This window comes from Tachysurus fulvidraco, chromosome 2, assembly GCF_022655615.1.
Source record: "Tachysurus fulvidraco isolate hzauxx_2018 chromosome 2, HZAU_PFXX_2.0, whole genome shotgun sequence".
NCBI lineage: Eukaryota > Metazoa > Chordata > Actinopteri > Siluriformes > Bagridae > Tachysurus > Tachysurus fulvidraco.
The window spans coordinates 10,419,548-10,442,266 of NC_062519.1; the positions used below are offsets into that span (position 1 = coordinate 10,419,548).

Sequence of the window (22,719 nt, forward strand, 5' to 3'; positions counted from 1 at the left end):
GACCAGCATCGTTTTTGGTGCTACTTAAGAACCACTTTTCCTGGTTCAGAGCCGGTGCTTCGGCTGTCGAAAAAGAAAGAACTGATTTTAAAAATTAGGCTCTAGCTCTGAACCAGCACTCAAACTGCCTTGGTGGAAAATGATAGGTGGATACACTGGACAGGATTTTTTTTTTTTTTACATTTACAGCAATTTGCCCCCTAATTACCCCCTAACTAACTGCAATAATACTCCACATACTACACCACTTCTGCATTATTACTCCGTTGCACTACCATGTTTGTATCTACCTATAGATAATAATAATAATACTAACTATATATATATATATATATATATATATATATATATATATATATATATATATATATATATATATATATATATTTCTCGGGCTCGAACCCCCCCTCACTGCCGCGCATGCAGTTCAGAGAGAGTTCTCGCAATACACTTTTCAAAGCAACGGTCGCCTCTGAATGATGGGGGGAGGGATTATATATATATATATATATATATATATATATATATATATATATATATATATATATATATATATATATATATATATATATTTAAAATAATTTCTATATTTTATCCACTCAATAGTCTACAATATAATATCCATACAAACGTAGCTTAATTACAATAATAAAACATAGTGGGATATTCAGTGATATTGGATGTGCAATATCGACTTTTGTTATTGGCCAATACCGGCAGACTGGAGCCAATGGAAATGCTTCTCTCCTTCGGTGCGCATCTTTATTCCTCTGAGAACTTCAAAGCGGACCGCTTGAGGTAAATAATCTTAAATGATTAGTATATTAATCGACAGCTAACGCATGACGTACTAGTTACGTATTTTATTGGTCATTTTGGTAATTTCATGACTTACCAGCTGGCAACGTAACTGTTACGTCCCAGGGAGGTAATTTCATTACAACGATATAAACATTCATTTCCTTTTCTATTTAGGTTAGCTTGTTAAAACTTTTCAGTCTCAAATATCCCCTTAAATAAGTCAAAATAGATTAAATACACCAAGCGAGTTGCTCTTTGGGAAACATGTAACATATTCTCCACATTGCACCCAAGAAGATTGGAACTGACCAGTGTACTAAATCCATAAGTGTCAAGAGAAATACAACAACAAGCAAAAAGGGCATTGACATAGAGTCAAGAAATGATTATGAAAATAATTATTAATACTTCAGTAAAGTTCATTAAATCTATTTTGTTGTTAGTGTGGTCTTTAAACTTATGAACTGTGTATGGACTGACAAAGGTGGTACATGAGGAAGCAATTTGACAACAATGCAGTAAATAATGTAGGCGCATGAAAAAGCGTGCTCGTTAAGATACCAGCAGACAAGCTAATCCAGCACAAATTAGTGCATAAAAGGTCACCAAAATTATGTTTAATTAAACATAAAAGGTCACCAAAATTAATATTCAATTAAATTAATTAAATAAAAAAGGAGAAGAAAAACTGCAAGAAGGTCCACTTTTTGAAGAAAAAAAAAAAAAGCCCCCCCGCGGCTGGCCACGGCCCTAGTATATGATAAGGGGAGAGCATGAGGAAGCAGCAGCGGGCGTGGTTTCGTAGCCCCGCCCACTGTATGCGCACGCTCCTCATTGGTCTTTGTAGTCAGTGCGTCCGCCATCGCGCATTGATTTCCATACAAAGATGATCGTGCAGGCGGCGAAAGTGTGTAAGCGCAGCGGAGAGACACGTCGTTATTTAGTGACAAATCCCAAGCAACTCAAACTAAATCTGTAAAAGCAGATCTTTTCGGTAAGGATGTTCAGAGATCAGAAATCCACACAGAAAGTGTTGCGCTGTAGTCGAGCAGCACCTTGACGCCATTTGCAGACTGAAGCGAAGATAAACATGTCCGATGTTTAGATCAGACATCAGATCGGGGTGGTGGTGGTGCATGATGTCCACTGAGGTGGCTTTTACTGTGCTGTTTGGTAAATGTGTGTGTGTCAGCGGTTTTGTGCAGAATGAACTCCTAGCTGTAGTCGGTTTGGTTCAGTAGCTTCATTAGCTGTTGTTTCTGTAGACAAACTGATGCGCCATTTTGTCCTCCTCGGTCTGACTGTGCGCTCGCGCGCCACGCGGTTTTTTAAACGTGTATATATTTTTATCTTTGCACACCAACTTGTTTTCGTCATACCGTTTCCCTTCCGAACAGGTATGGATATTTGACTGTTTGTTTTTCGCACAATCTCCATCTTTTCTATATCTTCTGGCTTTGTATTTTGGGCTCAGCGAGTCCATTGTTGCTGTAATCCTGAGTGCTGGGGTTTGGTGTTTATGCCTCTCTGTGTTTTTTTTTGTGGTTAATCACGTTATTTTACAGGGATTGAAACCCCACACCCATGTTTAAATGCTATGTTGTAGCCTAGTGTTTAAGATGTTGGATTGCTGCTCAGAAGGTCATGGGTTCGAATCCCAGGTCCACTAAGCTGCCACAGCTGGGGCCCCTGAGCAAGGTCTCTTACCCCTCAATTGCTCAGATGTATAAATTGAAATAAAAATGTAAGCCACTCTGGATAAGGGTGTCTGCTGACAGAATTGTAAATGTTTCTGCTTGTATACCGTCCTCTGGTTCTGCCATATGCTGACTGGGGGTTTGTCATATTTTGGTAACTTTTTGATTCCCTGCTCATGCCAGTGTGATGTTCAGAGATTTGTAGGGAATATATTCTGTCTGTATGTAACTAATCTTGTGCCAATTGTAAACAAAATATCAGGGTATATAGTATACAGCCATGTTGTGCAGACACAAACAATATTTCAGATGAAATTTTACCCCCTTCAAAAAAGTGTAATCATAAATATTCTTTCCCTTTTTCTTAAAATTTGTGGTCCAACAAATTTATAGATGCATTTTTATTGCTTCTGGGATAAATATTCCTCCTCTTCCTTTGACTTCACATATTTTAAATATATATACCATATGTTTGGTGTATTTGCTGCATTCTTAGACGTCTGTTTGTGATGTAAGTTTGAAGGTACACATCTGACTCGATTCATTTGTTGAACTTAGAACCAATGTCTATGAATTTATGTACTTTACATTTCGATGTACCTAATTTTTTGTAATTAGGGCTATAGTTCATATGGCAGGTTTATATTAACCTGCAATATGGTCTAAAAGCTGATCGATTAGACTTTAAAAACGTATGCAGGTGCAGCAGATGTTCATATTTCAAGTAAGGAGTTTATTTAGCATTTTTAGATGGGAGTTTCGTCTGTCAGTGATATGTGACCTTCACGTGTTTCTATAATTTTAATTATCGAGTGGACTTTTAACAGGCATTTGACGTTTTAATTGTACTTGTATAACTATTATTAGAAAATTGCACTTATTAGCAAATATCTTTAGTATAAGAGGCTGCTATAAGAACATAATAAACGCCAGCTGGTAACAGCCCTCTGCTTTGTCAATGCCCTACTGGTACAGTAGTAGTATAATATGAGCATAAATACTGTTACAGTTTCATTCAGGTTCAGAAGTAGTAAACAGTGGTACATTGTTGATCGTGTGTAGATGCTTTCATGTGATTTGATCGGTAGTCAGTCTCTCTTACCTGTACACTTGTTTTTATTGCACACACAAATATATTGCACTTGGTATTGTGTATGACTCATTGTTCTTGCTTCATTACTTTTTATTTTTTGTACCACTATATCCTTGCCATAGATGCAAATAGCAAAGATTCTGAGAAAAAGCCTGAAATAGCATAATTATTCATACGTTTTTTTTTTTATTGTTTGCTTCATCATTGGGGATCCATATGTTTGAAAATTTTAACAATATTGGTTTTGCTGTTCTGCATGATTTTCTGCTGAGTTCACTATGAAATATACTATTATTTTAAAGCTTAATAACTCTAAATCCTGGCAAGAACCTTTGCAGCTAGCCAGACCTTTGGTGTGAATGGCGATGTAAGTTAATGAATGCTGGATTTGAATTATATTATGCTAAAAGCTTGAAATGGCTGGTGTTGAATGGTTTACTAAAACATGCATACTGGGCCTTCTTGGTTAAATTGCTGTTTGCATTGATGTTTTTGCCTCCGTTTATTCTCTTATTACAGTCGAGAGTTGATTTTAAATGATTGACGACAAGATTGGCTTGGGTTTCGTCCACAACTAATAACAAACCACCACTAATTATACAGGTAAGACTTTGCATAGTCTTTAGTTCAATAGACACATTTAAGTTTTCCCTTGTAATAGTCTCTTTACTTTTTATGCTGCTGAATAAATCAGTCATTACCTGGACTATAAATAAACATTTTTGCGTTTGAACAAATGTGCAGATAATGCCGCTGCTATATTCTGAGAAATATCTATGTTGGAAAGCCCTATATTAATGTTTTCTGAGCTGACTGCTGAATTCTTAAAAATGCATTAGCCATGGAATTTCAATGTTTGTTTAATTTTTTATCCGAATGAAAATGGATTTAAGCTTTAATATGCTATCCATAACGGGTCATATTTATATCTGTGAGCAGCAAACATTTTATATATAAACAGCCTGTGTGCATGTAAACATTGTGGTTACTATATGACAAGACCGATTTCAGCGTACTTGTTTTTGGTTGAAATTGGCTTTTTGCACTCAGTGGTTATTCTTGTGGGAACTACATTTGCATCCATTGGAGTATTTTGGAATTAGATGTTGTTGTTTTTTTTTTGTTTTTTGTTTTTTTTATGATGCGTGCTGAGTGTCAAGATATAATTGTTTGATTGGCTTTGGTTATGGAAAGATGACTGCATATGTTTTTGCTGTTTTCATTGTGATTGCTTACATGCTTTGTACAACTTTCATCTTCCCCATTCTATGGTTTTAGCCTGCTTTGTGTGACTTTGTCCTACTAACCTTTCCTTCACCCTAGCCTGACGGTCGTTGCCTTCTTTCATCTACAGGTGTGCATTATAGCACCTCAGCATGGCTGTGGTCATCCGTTTGCAGGGCCTCCCCATTGTGGCGGGCACCATGGATATTCGCCATTTCTTCTCCGGTCTGACAATCCCGGATGGTGGCGTGCATATTGTAGGGGGTGACCATGGTGAAGCTTTTATCGTGTTCGCAACAGATGAAGATGCAAGGCTTGGAATGATGCGCACTGGGGGAACAATCAAAGGTTCCAAAGTGTCACTGTTACTTAGCAGTAAAACTGAGATGCAAAACATGATTGAGTTGAGCCGCAGGCGTTTCGAAACTGGTAATGCGGAAGGGGCTTCAGGAAGTACTAATAGGTCAGGGCCTACCAATATTACTGGAGGAACTGAAAGGAGTACCTTGCCAACCACTGCACAAGGTTTTAGTAATACCACTTCAACTATAGCGACCACAGCTGTCTCTGTTAATGAGCCTGTATGCAACAAAAGTACTCCAATCTTTACAACTATAGGTAACATGGCTCCAAACTTTAATAATTTCAGCAGCCCAAATCTTAGCATGGGGTCCACCATGACTACTGCCATGTCCTCCTTAAGTACTGTACCTCCTCCAATACCCCCCTTGCCTACGATGCCAACATTACCACCTATGCCACCCATGCCAGTACCACCACCAGTGTCCACATTACCCCCAGGACCAACTGTAAACCCTTTAACCTCAGTTCCACCAGTCCCTCACATGGCTCACATGCAACACCTCTCTGCACTCCCTCCTTTTAATCCCGGTGTTCCTCCGCCAGTTGGACCTGTAGGTGGTGGTCTTGCCTCAGGACCACCTATGTCTCTTGGAAACCCAAATCCAATGTTTCTTAACCCCTTAAACCCCCTAAATCCCCTCAGTCTCCAGGCTCATTTGAAATCAGCACTGATGAACACTGATGAGTTGTACATACAGGTTCAAGGCCTTCCTTACAATACATCTGAAATTGAAATTGAAGAATTTTTCCATGGATTAGGGGTTGACTCCATTCGGATACTCAGAGATGCTCTTGGCAGGAGCAGTGGCAGGGCTTTGGTTAAATTTTTTACACCCCATGATTCCTTTGAAGCTCTTAAACGAAATGCTGGTATGATAGGCCAAAGGTATATAGAAATTTTGCCTGCTTCAGATAGGCAATGGAGAGATACCCAAGGATCATGTGCAGAGCAGCATAAAGTAGGTAGTGACTCAGAACAGAGTCGGCATCATCGTGGAAGTGCTTCCTCTGCTTCCCCTTCTGTCCGAGAACGTGCTAGGTCTAGGTCACCTCATAAACAAGAGTTCTGTGTGTACTTAAAGGGGCTCCCTTATGAAGCGGAAAATAAACAGATATTTGAATTTTTCAAAAACCTGGACATTGTTGAAGACAGCATTTACATTGCATATGGACCCAATGGCAGGGCAACTGGGGAGGGTTTTGTGGAGTTTAGAAATGAAATGGACTACAAAGTTGCTCTTGGATGTCACATGCAGTACATGGGAAGCCGATTTATACAAGTGCACCCCATCACAAAGAAAAACATGTTTGAAAAGATTGATGCAATTCGTAAAAGAATGCAGGGCTCCCAGGGGGATCATAAAGGTAGCTCATCAGAGGGTGGAAAAGGTTCTCGAATTTGTGCTCATATAACAAATATCCCCTATAATGTGTCAAAGAAAGATGTACGACTGTTTTTGGACGGAATTCAGCTGTTTGAAGACAGTCTCAAAGTACTAGTTGATGGCAATGGTAATGGTCTTGGCCAGGCTGTGGTGCAGTTTAAATCTGAGGAGGATGCCCATAAAGCTGAACGATTACATAGGCAAAAGTTAAATGGCAGGGATGCCTTTCTCCACTTAGTTACATATGAGCAGATGAAGGAGGTTGAGAGAAACCCTCCACCACAGTCAAAGCGGGGACAAAAGGCCCAAAACCATTCCCTTGCACATGCCCATGCCCATGCCCAAGCCCAAGCTCAGGCCCAAGTGCAAGCCCATATCCAAGCTCAAGCACAGCATGCTTTCCCTGGAATGACCGGGGAGGAGTTCAGTTTTCTCCGAAATGCTGTGGGAAATCTTGGTAATGGCCCCCCATTTGTTAACCCATTTGCTGCACCAGGTAATGGCTTAGCAGGCCCACCACCTATGCCTCCTTTAGGTACAGCTGTGGGTGATGTTTCTCTTCCTATGCCTCCACCAGTTGTTGGAGGTCACTTACCAGGGCCTGTCCTAGAGCCACCTGGTTTCCGACCAGGTGGCAGTAATGCACCTCCTGGTTTTGTTGGAGCCCCTGAGAGCTTAAGGAGCATGCCTTCATTTGATAATGGATCCTCAAGGAAAGGTGCAAGTCAAAACCGAGGTGGAAACCAAGGTCGTTCAGCAGCCTCTCAACCTGCCTTTGGTCCATCCTCTGAAAATCCAAGGGCATCATCCACTGGTGGTGCAGGCAACCCACGGCCCACTATTGTTAAAATTCAGAATATGCCTTTTACTGTCACAGTTGATGAAATATTAGATTTCTTCTATGGTTATAAGGTGTTGCCTGGCTCTGTTTGCTTGCAATTTAGTGAGAAGGGACTGCCTACAGGGGAGGCAATGGTTGCATTTGATTCCCATGATGAAGCAATGTCTGCTGTAATGGACCTGAATGATAGGCCTATTGGTGCAAGAAAAGTAAAAATCACTATGGGATGAAGGAAAGCATGACAAAATGTATGGATATGCACTGAGCTTAGTGGCATAACTTTTTTTTTTTTATCTGATCAGACAACATGCTACATTCAGTAGACCCTATAGAAAAATGTGTTGGCCCTTTTAAAGTGTGATTGTGAAAGTCAACTGTTTAAAGGATGATCTGATGTCTGTTTTTGTCTAAAGCGCTCGAGACTGGAGTCTAATTGTGTCAGAGCTGAGGTTTTGTGGAATTCATAAAGAGGTGTAAGAACACTTAATTCTAGCATTTTGAAAGTGTAGGCTGATGGCTATGCTAAACTGTCTGTAATGGCAAATGTCCTTATCTCTATTTCCCTCTCTGTCCATATTCTTTACCCAAATTCATTTGCTGTACTATATTTTCAGTATATTTTGTGGTTTGAGCTTTCTCAAATGCGGTGTACACCTAATGCTGCCATGCATGGTGTGTTTGCTCTCAAATACAACTCTTACCCTCTTAGTTTTATTTTTACAATAGACAGTAAATGCTGGAAAGTGTTTTCAGCTGATGTTCCACATTGAGTGCAAGGTCTATAGGAAGAATTTTACCTGTGTGAAATACAAGATGATGAATGCGCTGACTTTATTCACTGTAAATGGATACGCAGCTATTTGTTTAATAAATGCGGCAATGTAATGTTTTGTAAATGAAAGCTTTATACTCTTAACTTCTCTCTACCATGTGTATGTGTATTTTTTTCCCTTTTTATTGCTGTGATATATGGTAGCATTTTTGCATTTTCTTTTCTTTCTTTTTCTCTTTCTTTCTTTTTTCCCCCTAAAGATGTCAGCTTTCCACAGTTATTTTGGTTTATTTGCTGTACATATTTTTCTAGCGTAACTATTTTGTCAATAAAATGACATTCCTGAATTTTTGAATTTGCAAGGTATTGTATTTTTTTCTCCTGCCCCCTTTCCCTGTTTCACTCTACAAATAAACAATAAAGATTTTTTCCTCTGCTGGCTTGGATGTTTCACATGTGTACACCAAAAATTGCATGAAATGCTTATTTACAGAATTAGGCTTCTTTTTGTGCTAATCTAGGTTTATATATTGCAAGATTTTATTTCCACTACAGCAATTTCTCTTTTTTGTGAATTGAAACGTTGTTTCTTGGGGAAAAAGATCCTGCAGGGTTTTTGAGGTAATGTTACGGTGTGCATCATGTTTAAAAGTGAATGTTTTTATTTAGGAACATTCTGGCCTTGGCTGTAAGAAATATTTGAAATAAACTTTGCTCAGAAATAACTAAAGAAATCTGTAGCTCTATAGCATGCAATTTACAGCATTGTCCAGTATAGCACAGAGTTATAACTATAAAAATCAGTATCTGTCTAACTATCCATGTTTTTAATGATTCTCATTTTGTGGTATACCGGACAGTGATGCTGTGGATTGCATTTTATAGAGCCACAGTTTTGCAGTTTTTTCTGAGTATATCCATAGGAGTTAATATATGATGTTATATTTGGAGTTTTCAGTGTTGAACTAGATCCATATTGAAGCATATTCATCTGGAGTGGTCCAGGATCCTTTTGTTAATGCTTCTTGAGGGTTGCATCCAGAAACCAGCTCGATAATATACGATGCAAAATTCAGAGCTATTGATCATTTTTCCCTTACTATAAAATCTGAATTATTTATTTGTATGTGATAGTCTGGGTATTACTGCTGGCCTTGACCACTGTTTAATTTAAGAATTGCTTGAGTCTTCCATTATTGCAGGTAAGTTTCAGGTCTTTTCATCTAAATACAGCTGGGAAACTCAGCACTGTTTGTCTTTTTGCAACTGCATATCTGAAAATACATGCTATTTTTAAGAGCTCTAACTTGTGACGTTTGTGTCTAAATATATGATCATTTACTCAGTTGGCTGTTTTGTATTTCTTTAAAATGATCCATAAACCTATGGGGGACCCCCCCCCCCCTCTTGCTTTGGCTTGTTGCTAAAGTCCTGGAATTGTATTTTTGCCATGTTTGAGGTATAATCTGGAGCTGCAGACAGTGCTGTACACTTTGAATTCCTTCAATGTTCTTTACAGTAATTTCTGAAACAAACAGATTTTAAAACCTCGTGGGCTACATTATTGTGTTTAAGCTGATGTTGAAGCTGGAATTTTTGGCATTGCTGAGCTAAAGGGAGATTACCTTATGACTCTAATTCATAGAGATATGAGACATAGGGTAGTAATACAGTAAGCTTTACTGTTCAGGATGGCACTTCTGCCCTAGCTATTGTGCTCAAGCTTTATTTTCTGCTTTAATATCGAACTGAGTAAATGAAGGCTACTCATAAATCTGATTTGAAATTACCATCAAAGATTTTGTTCTTTCTGTTCTTTTCACTGACTTAAATGTTGTTGTTGTCCTAGTTCTACTAGTTTTTTTCTGGTCTTGAAAAAAACGAGCGACACCCATTAAAGCTTTTAAACGTTATGTAAATAATTGCTGATTCCTGCATTTAGAGTCCTGCTTTTATATACAGAATGTTTTAATCTAATGTCTGTATTATGCTGATATGCCAAGCTGATATATTTCCCTAATTGTAAATACAAGATTTGTAGAATTATTTCAAGTTTTAATGATGTTTTATGAGACACCTAAATGACCTCTTATTGCTGGCTGCAAGGAATTAATCAGAGCATTGCTTTGTTTCACAGTTTGCCACAGTTGGCTGGTCTAGTAACTGAAGAGGAACACCGTCTATTGATGGTATTTCTGTATATGACAAAGTGTTGCATTGGTTGGCAAATGGAGCCTTTTAAATTATCGATCTGTAGATATTGGACATGAAGGGCTTGTGTGGGTTGATTTCTGAGTTATTTTTAGCTTCCAGCCCTACTCTATGAGCTTGTTGTTGAAAAACTGATGCTCAATTCTCTAGCTGATTTATGTGTAGCTGTTGTTAATCCAAAAAATTGGTTGTAAATAATTTAAACCACATTTCTAAGTTCCAGTTGATTCTTACTGCGGCTGATTTATTTTGGCTATACAGCTATAGTTCTTTAAGTTGTTTTTGTATTTAGCCCATCGTGCCGATATCAAGCCAAAACATTTTAGACAAATTGTGAAAGTGGTGCGGGTGTGTGGGAGCAGAGCTCCATCACATTGGTGCGGGTGTGTGGGAACAGAGCTCCAGCACCTTTTGTATGTGATCACTAAAATAATGAAGTATCAAAATACCTTCAGATTTTGTGAAAATGTAATACAGTAAACCTTTTCCTTTTGAAGAAAATCTATACCTTATAGGGATTTTAAATGATACTAATAAAAGAGAATAAAATGCTTAGCGGTTCTAGTACTATTTTGTTAGTCTGGTGCTGTATTTTCATTATTTCTGCGAGGAGTAACCAGCTGCACCATGCATTGACAAAACTAGAGGGATGTTATTGCTAGCACAATTACCTTTAACAGGAATGTGAATTTAGCAGTCTGAATTATAAATGATATCTGTACATTTAACCTGTTGAAGTTAAAAGAGATGAACAGAATAAAGGAAAAAATTACTTTGATTAGGCTGACTTTTGCAACATTTGGCCATTTTCATTTTTTTTAATCCCGGAGAAGTTTCCATAGTACCAGTTCCTTCAGCATTTATGAATGTCATTTATGATGTCAAATGAAAATGGCTGGTCACAATATGAAAAGTGTAAAGTACCCTTTCTTTCTTTATTCTTAGTTTATAGCAGCATTGGCTTTAAATTTGTAACTTTTGTCACAGCACAGGATTAAATCTATAATATTGACTGGGTATTCATCAACATTAGTTATCACAGTTGATGTAAAATTATTATAACAAAGCAAACAAAAATCATGCTTTGGTGGAGGCGTCATTCCGCTTCACCCCTTCCACAATGTGCTGGCAAAGATTTGGCAAATTAACTTCTTACAAATTACCTTACAAACAGCACTAATGCCTCTGCATCGCTATCAGCCGGTAGTCGAAAGGCATTGTGGGTAATTTAGGAAACTGAAGCAAAATGTAAATAGATCATGTACATCACATATGTTTAAACTAAGACAGATCTCTGAATATCATTACAAAATAAATTTCAGACAAATATGTTGATAAGTTAAAGCAAAAAAGCTTAAATATTCAAGTCATTTAGGATGGATTTTTTTTTATAGATTACAGATGTTTATTTGAACATTTTAGCATAATGATGTTTCATAATGCTTATATAGGAAAAAGCTTTAATTTTAAAATGCTACTTTTTATTTATTCATTTTAATGTTATACTTTGTGTCAGAAGGTATTTTTATATTTTTTATTTTGATGCCAAACTCTCAAATAAATGCTAAAAATTGTTATACACTGACTCCACTTTATTAGGAACACATGTATACAAATTAATCAGCCATGTGACCACAGCACTGCATAAAATAATGCAGGTTCATGCCATGAGCTTCAATTCATGTTCACATCAGACATTAGAATGCGGAAAAGTGTGATCTCTGTGACATTAACCATGGCCTGGTTGAGTTGCTAGATGGTCTGGGTAGAAACAACAGTATCTAGATTTTACGGAGGATGATGTGAAAAACAGACAGTGTGTGAGTTCTGAGGATGCAAACACGATGTTGATGAGAGAAATAATTAGACCTTGGAAACACATTTTGATGTTTAATGTGAATACTGAAGCTCTTGACTCGATTGAATCAAGCGCTTGAATGATTGTTTGCTTGCTTCTGTTCATATTAAAGTATACATATGGTCTGTAGTAAATGTAGACCTCAGAACAAGAGCACACACACACACCGAATTAAACGCACAAACACTACCACATGAGAGACACACGCACCAAATTAAACACACAAGAACTGTATCACATGAGAGAGACACTGAGTTAAATGCGCAAACACTACCACATGACACACACAAATACTGTACCACACAAGAGACACCAAATTAAACACAAACACTGTACCACAAGACACACACACTGAATTAAACACAAACACTAATACATTACACACAGAATTAAACACACAAACACTGTACCACATGACACAGACACACACACAGAATTAAACGCACAAATACTGTACCACATGACACACCAAATTAAACACACAAACACTGTACCATATATGACACACACAATTAAACACACAAACATTGTACCACACAAGACACACCGAATTAAACACAAACACTGTACCACATGACAGATACACACTGAATTAAACACACAAACACATCGGATTAAACACAAACACTGTAATACATTACACACGCACACACTGGTCTTCTTGTTCCTGTTCTTTACTAAACACCAGTGTAGGCAGTGAGGTTTTTGGATTTGGAGGGACTTCCATTATGCCTGTTTACGGTTTATTCAGCGTGGTTTTATTATCTTTTATATGAATACGATCGATCGGTGCTGTGTGTTAGAGATATCTGAATGAATCTGCATGGAATGTTGCTCTGCTTGAATGTGGTGCGGCTGCACAGAGGCGTGATTGACACCCGATTTGTCCAATAGAAAGTCCGCGTGTGCGTTCGAGTCTGACCAATAATATCACGCGTGTGTGCATCGCTCGCCTCTGGGCCACACCTTTGTTCTTCCGCAGCAGCTTTGGCACAGGAACGCTTCGACTGGACCTGCTACTGCGGACAGGACGTTGTTTTTGTGCAAATAATCAAGGTTAGACTTGTGATTTATGTGTTGCTGTATTTATCCGGTGTTTTTGACTGGCGTGTGTTTACTTTATCTACGTGACTAAAGCTCGAAGTTTCTGTTTACTACTTTAACGTTGCCATGGGAAGCGATACAGCTTTTATTTTCCGGCTCGTTCGGGGGTTAATAGTTTGTTTTGAGACGTTAATACTGATGTGTTTTATGGAGAGAAAGTTCTGAGGAGGAAACGAGGCAGTTGTTTTGTTAGTGACTGATATTTAGTGTGTTTCTGCTTCATGGCCTACAGACAGTAAAATGGCGTCTGGTTTGGAGTCAATTTGAGGAGAAGTGAGTTATGTTATGTGGAGGTTAATGTACATTCACCAAGTAAAATCTAATGTTTTTTAATCTTTTAGGGGGGGGGGGGGGGTAACTGTCCACACCATCACTGCTAGTCCCTGGGGGCGTTCACTTCAGTGGTGTGTTGTGTACATTTATGTTTGTTTAAATTGTGTAACGGAGATCGTCTAAGATCATTTAACACTATAGATTAAACACATAGTGGGGTTTTATCATGGTGCACAATTATACATGCACTAAAAATTCAAATGACATGATTGGTCTGTCTGTCTCTGTCTGTCTGTCTGTCTGTCTCTCTCTCTCTCTGTCTGTCTGTCGCTGTCTCTCTCTCTCTGTGTATGTGTGTGTCTCTATCTCTCTCTCATGCAAGTTTGTTTAGGATAAAAAGTCTTGGTCATTAAAAAAGCTATACGGACATGGTATATTGTACTGCCAAAAAACCCCAAAACACTGTTACTGACTGAAATATACTGTCTTTGAAATTGTTCATTTCTTGTCTCTATTTTCTCTCTCTCTCTCTCCCTCTTCATTTTAGTTCTCTTTCTCTCTCACACACACGCAAGGTTGTTTAGGATAAAAAGGCTTGGTCATTAAAAAGCTTTACACATTTGGGGACATGGTATGTTGTATTGTCAAAAAAAAAACCCCAAAACCCTGTTACAGACTGAAATGTACTGTCTTTGAAATGGTTCATTCCTCTCTTTCTCTACCAGCAAAAATAATTGTGCGGTTTTGAGTACAGCAGAAGTTGGAAACCACACCTGGTAGTTTAATAAAAGCTGTTATCTGTCCAAACAGGTAGAATCAGTTCAGTGTCAGTCAGTTCAGCCACACGCCTGTTGTGAAGATGATCTCTTATGGTGTCTTAGCTGATGCATTGTTGGGGTTTACTTTGTGGTTTCAGGCGTAACCAGTGAACATTAAATCCTCCTAAGGAGCACTTTGTACAGTGAGTAGGATGCTCTTTTTGAGAGGTTTAGACGTGTTTTCAAATAGGCAGTGAAAAAACCCTGTTTGTTCAAATAATCCAGACTGAGTTTGCATTGCAAAAAAAAAAAAGCAATGATTACTGTTCATGACGTTTATGTTGTAAGGGTTTTTTAAATATTGACCTGGTGTCTAAGCCAATCAGATTTCAGCAGGTATTTAATTGCAAATCTTGAAGTATTGCGCCCTCTAGCGACCCACTAATAGGTTGCATTGTCACTGGAATTGACCACTGGGTGGCACTATTCAAGGTTTTTGTTTTCTTCAATAGAGTGGCGTGTACAATGAAGAACCTTTTTTTACACTTCTTATAGATTTCTTCAAAACTTTGGTGCCAAATGAATCAAGCATCTGTCCATCAATGATTTATAAAAACAGAATGAGATCTGTATAGAATATAATTCCCAAGCAGCCATTAAGAGCCAGAGCTTAATTTGCTCATGCAGATATTAGACATGAAATATTAGATTGAGTCGCGCAAAGTAGAAATTGAATACTGTTTAAGTTTGGGCCGTGGGCACACACCTGTGAAGTCACCGCCAGGCACTGGGAATTGCTTAAATCACACAGTTACTCTCAATTTGTTCTAAGAGATCAATGCACATCAGTTTGTCGATGCTGTTTGTATGTATTTCTATATGCAGTGAGTTCATCTCTCTCTCTCTCTCCCTCTCTCTCTGCCCCCTAAATAGATGGCGAACCAGTATGTGACCAAGATTGAACTCTCCGTATCCTGCAAAAACCTTCTAGACAAAGATATTGGATCAAAATCGGACCCACTATGTATTCTGCAGCAGAGTGTTGGGACTGACCAATGGACAGAGGTGTACAAGACTTTTGTGATCTTGTCATTTAAAGTTGTGGAGTTTTGTGTGAGAGTAGTGTCTTTGTTATAGTTACGTGTTTGTTTACTTACTTACTTATGTGAATTGTAGGTGGACCGCACAGAGAAAGTGAAGAACTGCCAGGACCCAGAGTTTTCTAAAAGACTGTGCATCGATTACTCTTTTGAGAAGGTGCAAAAAATTAAGCTGTTGGTCTACGACATTGACAACAAATCTGTTGATCTAAAAGATGATGACTTCTTGGGAGGTTTTGAGTGTACCCTTGGCCAGGTATCAACACTTTCACTCTGCACATGTTGTGAAGCTTTCAGTTGCACTTAACTCATGGGGCAACTTTGAGCAATTATTGCTTATGCCCATGAATGTGTTTGGTAAAAGGTTTATAGTCTGCATGTGTTCATTTTTTTAATAGATTGTGTCAAGTAAGAAGATTACCAATCCCCTAATGCTCAAACCAGGCAAACCAGCAGGCAAAGGCACAATAACGGTATATTTTGCTTCTTTTTCTTTTTTCAATTTGATTTTAAAAATGTTTTAATCATTAAAAAGTTAATGTTTGTAAATGACTTTTTGCAGGTCTTGCACTCCATAAGCACAAACTGGTAATTCTGCATTAGCATGTTTCAGTGTCTTCCTGTTTCACTTCACAGGTTCTTCTGGCCTGATTTGAATTTTTTTATTTCATGTCAAAAGCAGAATTTTTCCCATCTGTTGATGAATACTCCATCAGTTTTCCTGATGATCAGTAGTTCACCATAATTCTATACTCTCTCACCCCTTGTGTGCCGTGCTTATAATGCTACAAAAGATATTTCAGTTTGATATTTGTTTTCTGATTATTTCTACAATGATTTTTATGCATTGTGTTGATAAACCATACAACTTTTAAAATAATGAGCTATTTCTAAAATACGCCAACAGCCTGCCTAGCTAAATAATTCAATATTTATGTCTACATGGATTTTATATAATATTATAACGTGTTGAATATCTACCAACATGCTTCATATTATTAAGTAGCCTAGCAATTAGCAGTATTAGCTTATTTGCACATGTTCAGGCAAGAACTGAGTCTGGGGAGAGTAAACCACAATCTTGCACAAAGCAAGAATGAACAAATAACCGGAAGTAGTGGTTAAAGCCGCATCACTATGGTTATTCTCACCTTGGATGTAGCATAGGACGACTGGCAACTAGCTCACGTTTGCTAAAAGCAATAGCAAACTTTTTTTTTTAATTCTTGGTATTCTCGATAATTTCAATAAGTTACATGTCACATATTTTTTGGTAGTTCTATTTTTTTTTTTTTTTAGTTTTTTAAAAAGACAGTCGTCAGTCTAGTTTTTCATTAATATTCAACAAAAGTGGTTCTGGTGCTTGTTTGTCTTTACAGCTGCCTATGAAACTTTCATTTTATTAGTTCAATTTTGTTTCACAGGTTGTCGCAGACGAAGTGAAGGATAATCGAGCCATTGTGCTGGAAGCTGAAGCCAGAAACCTGGACAAGAAGGTAAAAGAATTTTACATTAATTTACTCAGTACTACATCCTTTTCAATTCATTCATTGATTTTGATTGTTTTGAAACCGTTTTTCTTTAACTTTTTAGGATCTGTTTGGCAAATCTGATCCTTTCCTGGAGTTCTTTAAGCAAGCTGATGATGGCACATGGCAGCTAGTCCACAGGACTGAGGTGCAGATTCACTTGCTTTTATTGTCAAAATCCTGTATGGGTTGATGTTGTCTTGGCTTTAAATATATGTTTTCTCTCTTTCACTTCTTTCAGGTCATTAAGAATAATTTGAACCCATCTTGGAAAAAATTCACAGTTTCTTTACATACATTCTGCAGCGGAGACCTGAACAAGCCAATTAAGGTATTAGTGTCTACAGCAGACCTTGTTCCAATACACATAAAGCATGGCCCTCAGCCAGAAGGCAAAGAATAATGATTAATATTTATATGGAGTATGCTCATTCATTAACAATCCATGCATAAACTCTTGTATTCAAAAGCATGGCATTTAAAATACCTCTTGAAGTGTCTTTGTTTTAAACAGTATTTCATGCAGTCTATAAACAGTACATTCAGCATGCAGGACACTGCTCACAAAGGTAATAGGGTAGGGGAGACAAACGTATTACATGGCTACTGATATAGTGCAATCATTGGGGAGGCATCTATAATAAAATGTAGTCTGTTAGTTAAATGGACAACCATAAATTAAAATTGTAATACATTATAATCTGCCTGTCATTAAAATTTTGAGAGAGCCTGGTTTTGGTGTATACATGTTTAAATTTTACTTGTGTATCTGAAGCTGGTACAGTACTCTGTCAGAATGTGTACTTTTTGAATGGCTTAATAAGTTAGTCCCGTATGTCTCTAGGTGGCTTGTTATGATAAGGATGAAGACACCAGCTCTGACCTAATAGGAGAGTTTACTTGCAGTGCAGCCAGGTTGCTGGAGGCTAAGGACCAGGGGGTGAGATGTTTCACCACTCAAATCTAAATGTCTTGTCTTCCTTAGGTCCACTGCTTTGATTATGATAATGATGGCACACATGATCTCATTGGCGTTTTTCAAACTAAAGTGGCCGAGCTTCTGAAAGTAGACAGTGGATCTGCGGTGAGACTGTCTTTAATAACAGCTTACTTACATCTCTGCAGTATAACCTTCATGTTGTTTATGACCATCCTGGTGATGTTGTCAGGTGGAGTTTGAATGTATTCATCCGGAGAAGCAGAAGAAGAAAAAGAGCTACAAGAATTCCGGCGTTGTCCGTTTCAAATACTGCAAGGTGCATATGCGGCTAGGTTTTGTTTTGCCATTTATGGAGGAATTTGCACCCAAAGCTCAGTAGGGTGTTTTCCAAAACCATTACGTTCTGTTAGAAATGTCTAGAGATCTGTTTGATCCTTTTTTATTTAGTATATCTTATAGTGGCCAATTATGTATATTTGTTGCAGATAGAGACACAGTACTCATTCATTGACTATGTGATGGGGGGTTGCCAGATTAATTTCACGGTAAGATTTTTCATGTTCCTTGAAAACTGTTCTAAGCCCAAACATACTCAACATTTAAAGTCCAAAATCTTTTCTGTGTTTGCCAATTATACTGTTTTGATTACAGAAACATGCAATAAATCTTTACACAGTATTTCAACATGTATATTCTGAAATTCATGTGTTTATATACTAAATAATTACTAATAATTTGAGGTCAAAAGCTGAATGAGGTGAGCAGAAATATTGGAAAAAAATGACTGAGGGGTATTACTTGAACCCCAGGTGTTCCTTGGGAAATTGAATGTTTAAACAATTAATACTGAATGTCTAGGTTTCACCTGTATAGACTGCATTTTTTGTTCCAGAAGTATAAACCATCAAAATCTGAAAAGTGGGCATAACCAATTCAACAATGTACAAAGAATGTACATGAGTGATTTCTAACAACCAAATAGCAAACATGTTGATAAAGGAAAACAGTAGTTGGTGAGAGAACACTCAGAGCTGTGGTCAAAAACAACAGTCAGTAACTTCATCAGCAACTTCCACCTGTTAGCGGTGAAGGTATCACAATCCGCTGTTTGAAGAAGACCTCGAGCAGAAATATAGAGGCAATGTAATAATATGCAAACCAGTTATCAGCAGTAAGGACCAGAAGACCAGATTAGAGAAGTGTGGAGAAATAAAGGATCTGATCATGACCCAAAATAGTGGTGGTAGTGTCATGGCTTATCCTTTCGTGGCAACTTCTGGAAGAAGGCCTTTGTTGATCTTTATTAATGATGCATGCATCCAATCTATTTGAGAGGCACTTCAACATGGAGCACGATAATGACCCAAAATACACTGCAAAAGACGTCATCATGGGACTTGATCCAATAGCTTTAGCTAACTTTTAATTTGGGTGAACTACCATCAAAGTTTTTTTTAAAACATCTAGATTTTAATATCAGAACTTGAAAAGATACCATAATTCTGAGCTATCGTGTCATATTTGATTTTTGATCTTTAAACCCAAATGTTTTTAATGTATAGGAAATGCAAAGAAATTGTCTTTACTGTTCCAATATTTCAGAGGGAACTGTATTTTAATCAAATATTTAAACCCCTACCCCCTGCCAAAATTAGTCCATGGTGACTGTAGCCCAGTTTTAACGGAACATCTATAACTTGTTTGTTATAGGTAGGTATTGACTTTACCGGCTCTAACGGAGACCCTCGCTCAGCGGATTCGCTTCACTACCTCAGTTCTAATGGGGTGAACCAGTATCTTGATGCAATCTGGTCTGTGGGCCTCGTGATCCAGGATTATGACGTGTAAGAGCCAGCCGTTCAGCCTCTGTTTATTACCTTCTGCTTTAGCACCATTTCAGGCCACTTCAGCTTATTTTATGTGCATTTTTTTCTTTTCACAGAGATAAATTGTTTCCTGCTTTTGGGTTTGGTGCTCAGGTGCCTCCAAATTTTGAGGTTAGATGTGCTCCCTTGTTCTCATCTCATTATATACCTTTCTTAAACACACAGATGAATATGATTTTGTCCTGCAGGTGTCACACGAGTTTCCTCTAAATTTTAATCCCAGTAACCCTTACTGCAAAGGTACGAGTCTTGAGTGTTCTCTGACAACGTTTATATGTAAAGTGATATACGATTATTTTGTTGAGGTTTGCGTCATTCTGTGTGTCTGTCTGTCTCTGCCTGCAGGAGTGGAGGGCATCATACAGGCATATCGCAGTGTTCTCCCACAGCTGCGTCTGTACGGCCCAACTAACTTTTCTCCCATTATCAATCATGTGGCTCGTATCGCTGCAACAGCAGCTCAGCAGCCAAATGCAGGGGTAAGTTCTAAGCTGAAATTACTAGCAGTTTCTATACATGTAAAAACAGTTTCTATACATTTTCTAGCTATACATTTTAAATTATGTTTAAAATGCTCAAACAGAAGACAGACTGTGTTTAAATATGTACAGAGAAAAAATGGCTTCTAAAAATGTTTTTTTTAATTTGTATTATTAGTGCAGGTTTTAAAGTAGTGTAAAATTAGCCTTCATTTTTAAACATTTCTAATATTAATCTCTAAAATAAATGTTTTTATTTATCAGTCATCCCCACATGGTGTCATGACCTGTACTTTGGAAAGCTACATTTGCTGTTTTAGCTACTTAAGCAGTGGTATACAGATTATTACCAGTTGTTTTAAAAAAAAATGTATTGGGCTTTTTACCGTATGTAGCTCGTTCAACATCTGGTGATCCAATTTATTTCAAAGGTTTCTCTTAGCCTCTCATCATGCTGACAGACTTGTACTTCTTTTTCATCTGCAGCAATATTTTGTTCTATTAATCATAACTGATGGAGAGATTACAGATCTGGACCAGACAAAGCAGGCAATCGTGAACAGCTCCAAGCTCCCCATGTCCATCATTATTGTGGGTGTTGGTGAGGCAGACTTTAAGGCCATGGAAGTACTAGATGGAGATAATGGTGTCCTTAAATCTCCCAGTGGAGAACCAGCGACAAGAGATATAGTACAGTTTGTGCCTCTCAGACAATTTGCCAAGGTATGTCTCATAGCAACTGGTTCCAGCTCTTAATATAGCTACTAATAGCTTGTAAATATGAACTCTTCTCAGGCAGACAAATGTCTAAATGCTTGAATATGACCAGTTTTAAAGCATAAGCATGATCGGTTCTTTTTTCTTTCTTTTTATTCTGTCCTTCGCTTCAGGGCCCGAAAGAAGCTTTGGCCCAAAGCGTTCTTGCTGAAGTGCCTAATCAGTTGGTGTCCTACTTCAGGATGAGGAACCTGAGCCCTGTCAATCCTCCTGCTCCTAGAAAATAGAAGCAGATGTATGTAGGATCAGGAGGACCACCAGGTTCAGGGGAGAAATCATTATAAAGAATATATGCAGTGGTTTATGTAATGAATACAATGAATGGCACAGTAGCCTTCATTAGCCATATTTTCTGTTAACCTTTTCTATTATTTCATTGTATTTACACTTTCCCGTTAAACTTTCTTCAAATGTCACAGCGATCATCAGTGGTGGTTTTTGAGTTCTGAATTATAGACTTGGAAATGGATTATTGGATCCTTCTCTATTTTGTTCATGCAAAACATCGTTATGTGTTTTAAATCTGTTTGGTCTGTTTGTTCTTCCATCTTTTTGGTGAACTTCATGGCTCTTCTGGATGTGTCAAATTTTTGGATCCACATCTGACTTCACAGTGCAGATGCCTTCAGCATTCCAGCTTCAAGACATTTTAAAGTGTATAGGTTAACTGCTCAGTATATCATACACGTGTAATTGCAGCTTCAACATTTCTAGGATGTTCATTGTGAAAAGCAGTTGGTACCTTCCCCACATGCTGCACTGCTCAACAAATGCATAAGGGAGCAAGAATGTATTGCTGGAATTTCTATTGATTTTTATACAGTACCCTGCTTAATGTCAGTTTTCACAGCTAAATGCAGTGTGGTGTAGAATACTTTTTTTATATAGTACTTAATTTTCAAGAACCAATTTAAATTAGTCACATTTGTGGCATGACAAATTAATCTTATTTAACATAAAGTATGTTAGTCATTTTCAGAATGTAATATAGCTGTAGGATTGCCTACAGATATAGGACTCTTGGATGCTGGCCTAAAACTAATGCTTTTTTCAGTTCATTTATAGCATTTATGTTAAATGTTTATCATGTTTAACAACCAATTTCAATGTGTAGTGAAATCAGAGCTTTATAAAAAAAATTTTATTGTAGTAATGCTCTTCATTTGACAAATATAAATGCCAACTTTTAAACATTTGTTGCAATTCTAAATCACTATAGATTCTGACAGATTATTTAAGTTTTTAAAGAAGTACCCTGTTTAGCTGCCTAAAGCAAAATGTGTATAAATACCAGCTGCTTGTATAGCTTAAGTTCTGCACTTTCCTTAAATAATTACCAGAACTGAAACATCAGCACTGTGTCAGTCAGTATACTAGTGCCAATCCGTATATGCAAATGTTTGCACCTTTACATGCCTTAATCAAATTGTTAGATATATTACACACAATATAGTTGAACTTTTACAAGATACTATACTAATAATGCTTGTTTGGTAGATGCCTGAAATAGCAGTTGCTAGAGGAGGTCCTTTTTGCCGATAGTGTCTTTCTCTTAAGGCTGTTTTGAATGTTTGAAGACAATGAAAGTTTGACCCCCCTTTTTTTTTTTTTTTAAATAAAAGATATTT

At 37.6% G+C, this 22,719-nt stretch overlaps 2 protein-coding genes across 6 annotated transcripts; both read left to right on the forward strand.

The window, feature by feature from the left end:
* The first annotated feature begins 777 nt into the window (after positions 1-777).
* Positions 778-22,650, forward strand: cpne1 (copine I). Of its 5 annotated transcripts, XM_027144046.2 has the most exons (17): positions 1,740-1,795; positions 4,111-4,194; positions 15,314-15,445; positions 15,557-15,736; positions 15,879-15,953; positions 16,905-16,976; positions 17,074-17,157; positions 17,251-17,340; positions 17,995-18,093; positions 18,179-18,265; positions 18,435-18,494; positions 19,660-19,793; positions 19,892-19,946; positions 20,024-20,075; positions 20,181-20,314; positions 20,801-21,037; positions 21,205-22,650. In XM_027144046.2, the coding sequence occupies exons 3-17, from the start codon at positions 15,314-15,316 to the stop codon at positions 21,316-21,318; spliced, it is 1,605 nt and encodes a 534-aa protein (XP_026999847.1). In that variant the 5' UTR covers positions 1,740-1,795; positions 4,111-4,194; the 3' UTR covers positions 21,319-22,650. The 5 variants fall into 5 exon arrangements, with proteins under 5 accessions (XP_026999848.1, XP_026999846.1, XP_026999847.1 ...); XM_027144047.2 differs by lacking the exons at positions 1,740-1,795; positions 4,111-4,194 and adding an exon at positions 778-798; XM_027144045.2 differs by lacking the exon at positions 4,111-4,194 and having other exon boundaries at positions 1,656-1,795.
* rbm12 (RNA binding motif protein 12) lies at positions 1,731-8,612 on the forward strand. The gene is made up of 3 exons (XM_027144043.2): positions 1,731-1,795; positions 4,111-4,194; positions 4,946-8,612. The coding sequence occupies exon 3, from the start codon at positions 4,968-4,970 to the stop codon at positions 7,632-7,634; it is 2,667 nt and encodes an 888-aa protein (XP_026999844.1). The 5' UTR covers positions 1,731-1,795; positions 4,111-4,194; positions 4,946-4,967; the 3' UTR covers positions 7,635-8,612.
* Positions 22,651-22,719: the final 69 nt, after the last annotated feature.

Bases quoted from the DNA above. Each gene is read 5' to 3' on its own strand.
- cpne1 (XM_027144047.2), top strand. From the start codon at position 15,314: ATGGCGAACCAGTATGTGACCAAGATTGAACTCTCCGTATCCTGCAAA. The intron at 17,158-17,250 runs GTGCAGATTCAC...CACTTCTTTCAG, and splicing joins AGCTAGTCCACAGGACTGAG to GTCATTAAGAATAATTTGAA. The intron at 17,341-17,994 runs GTATTAGTGTCT...TGTCTTCCTTAG, and splicing joins ACCTGAACAAGCCAATTAAG to GTCCACTGCTTTGATTATGA.
- rbm12 (XM_027144043.2), top strand. From the start codon at position 4,968: ATGGCTGTGGTCATCCGTTTGCAGGGCCTCCCCATTGTGGCGGGCACC.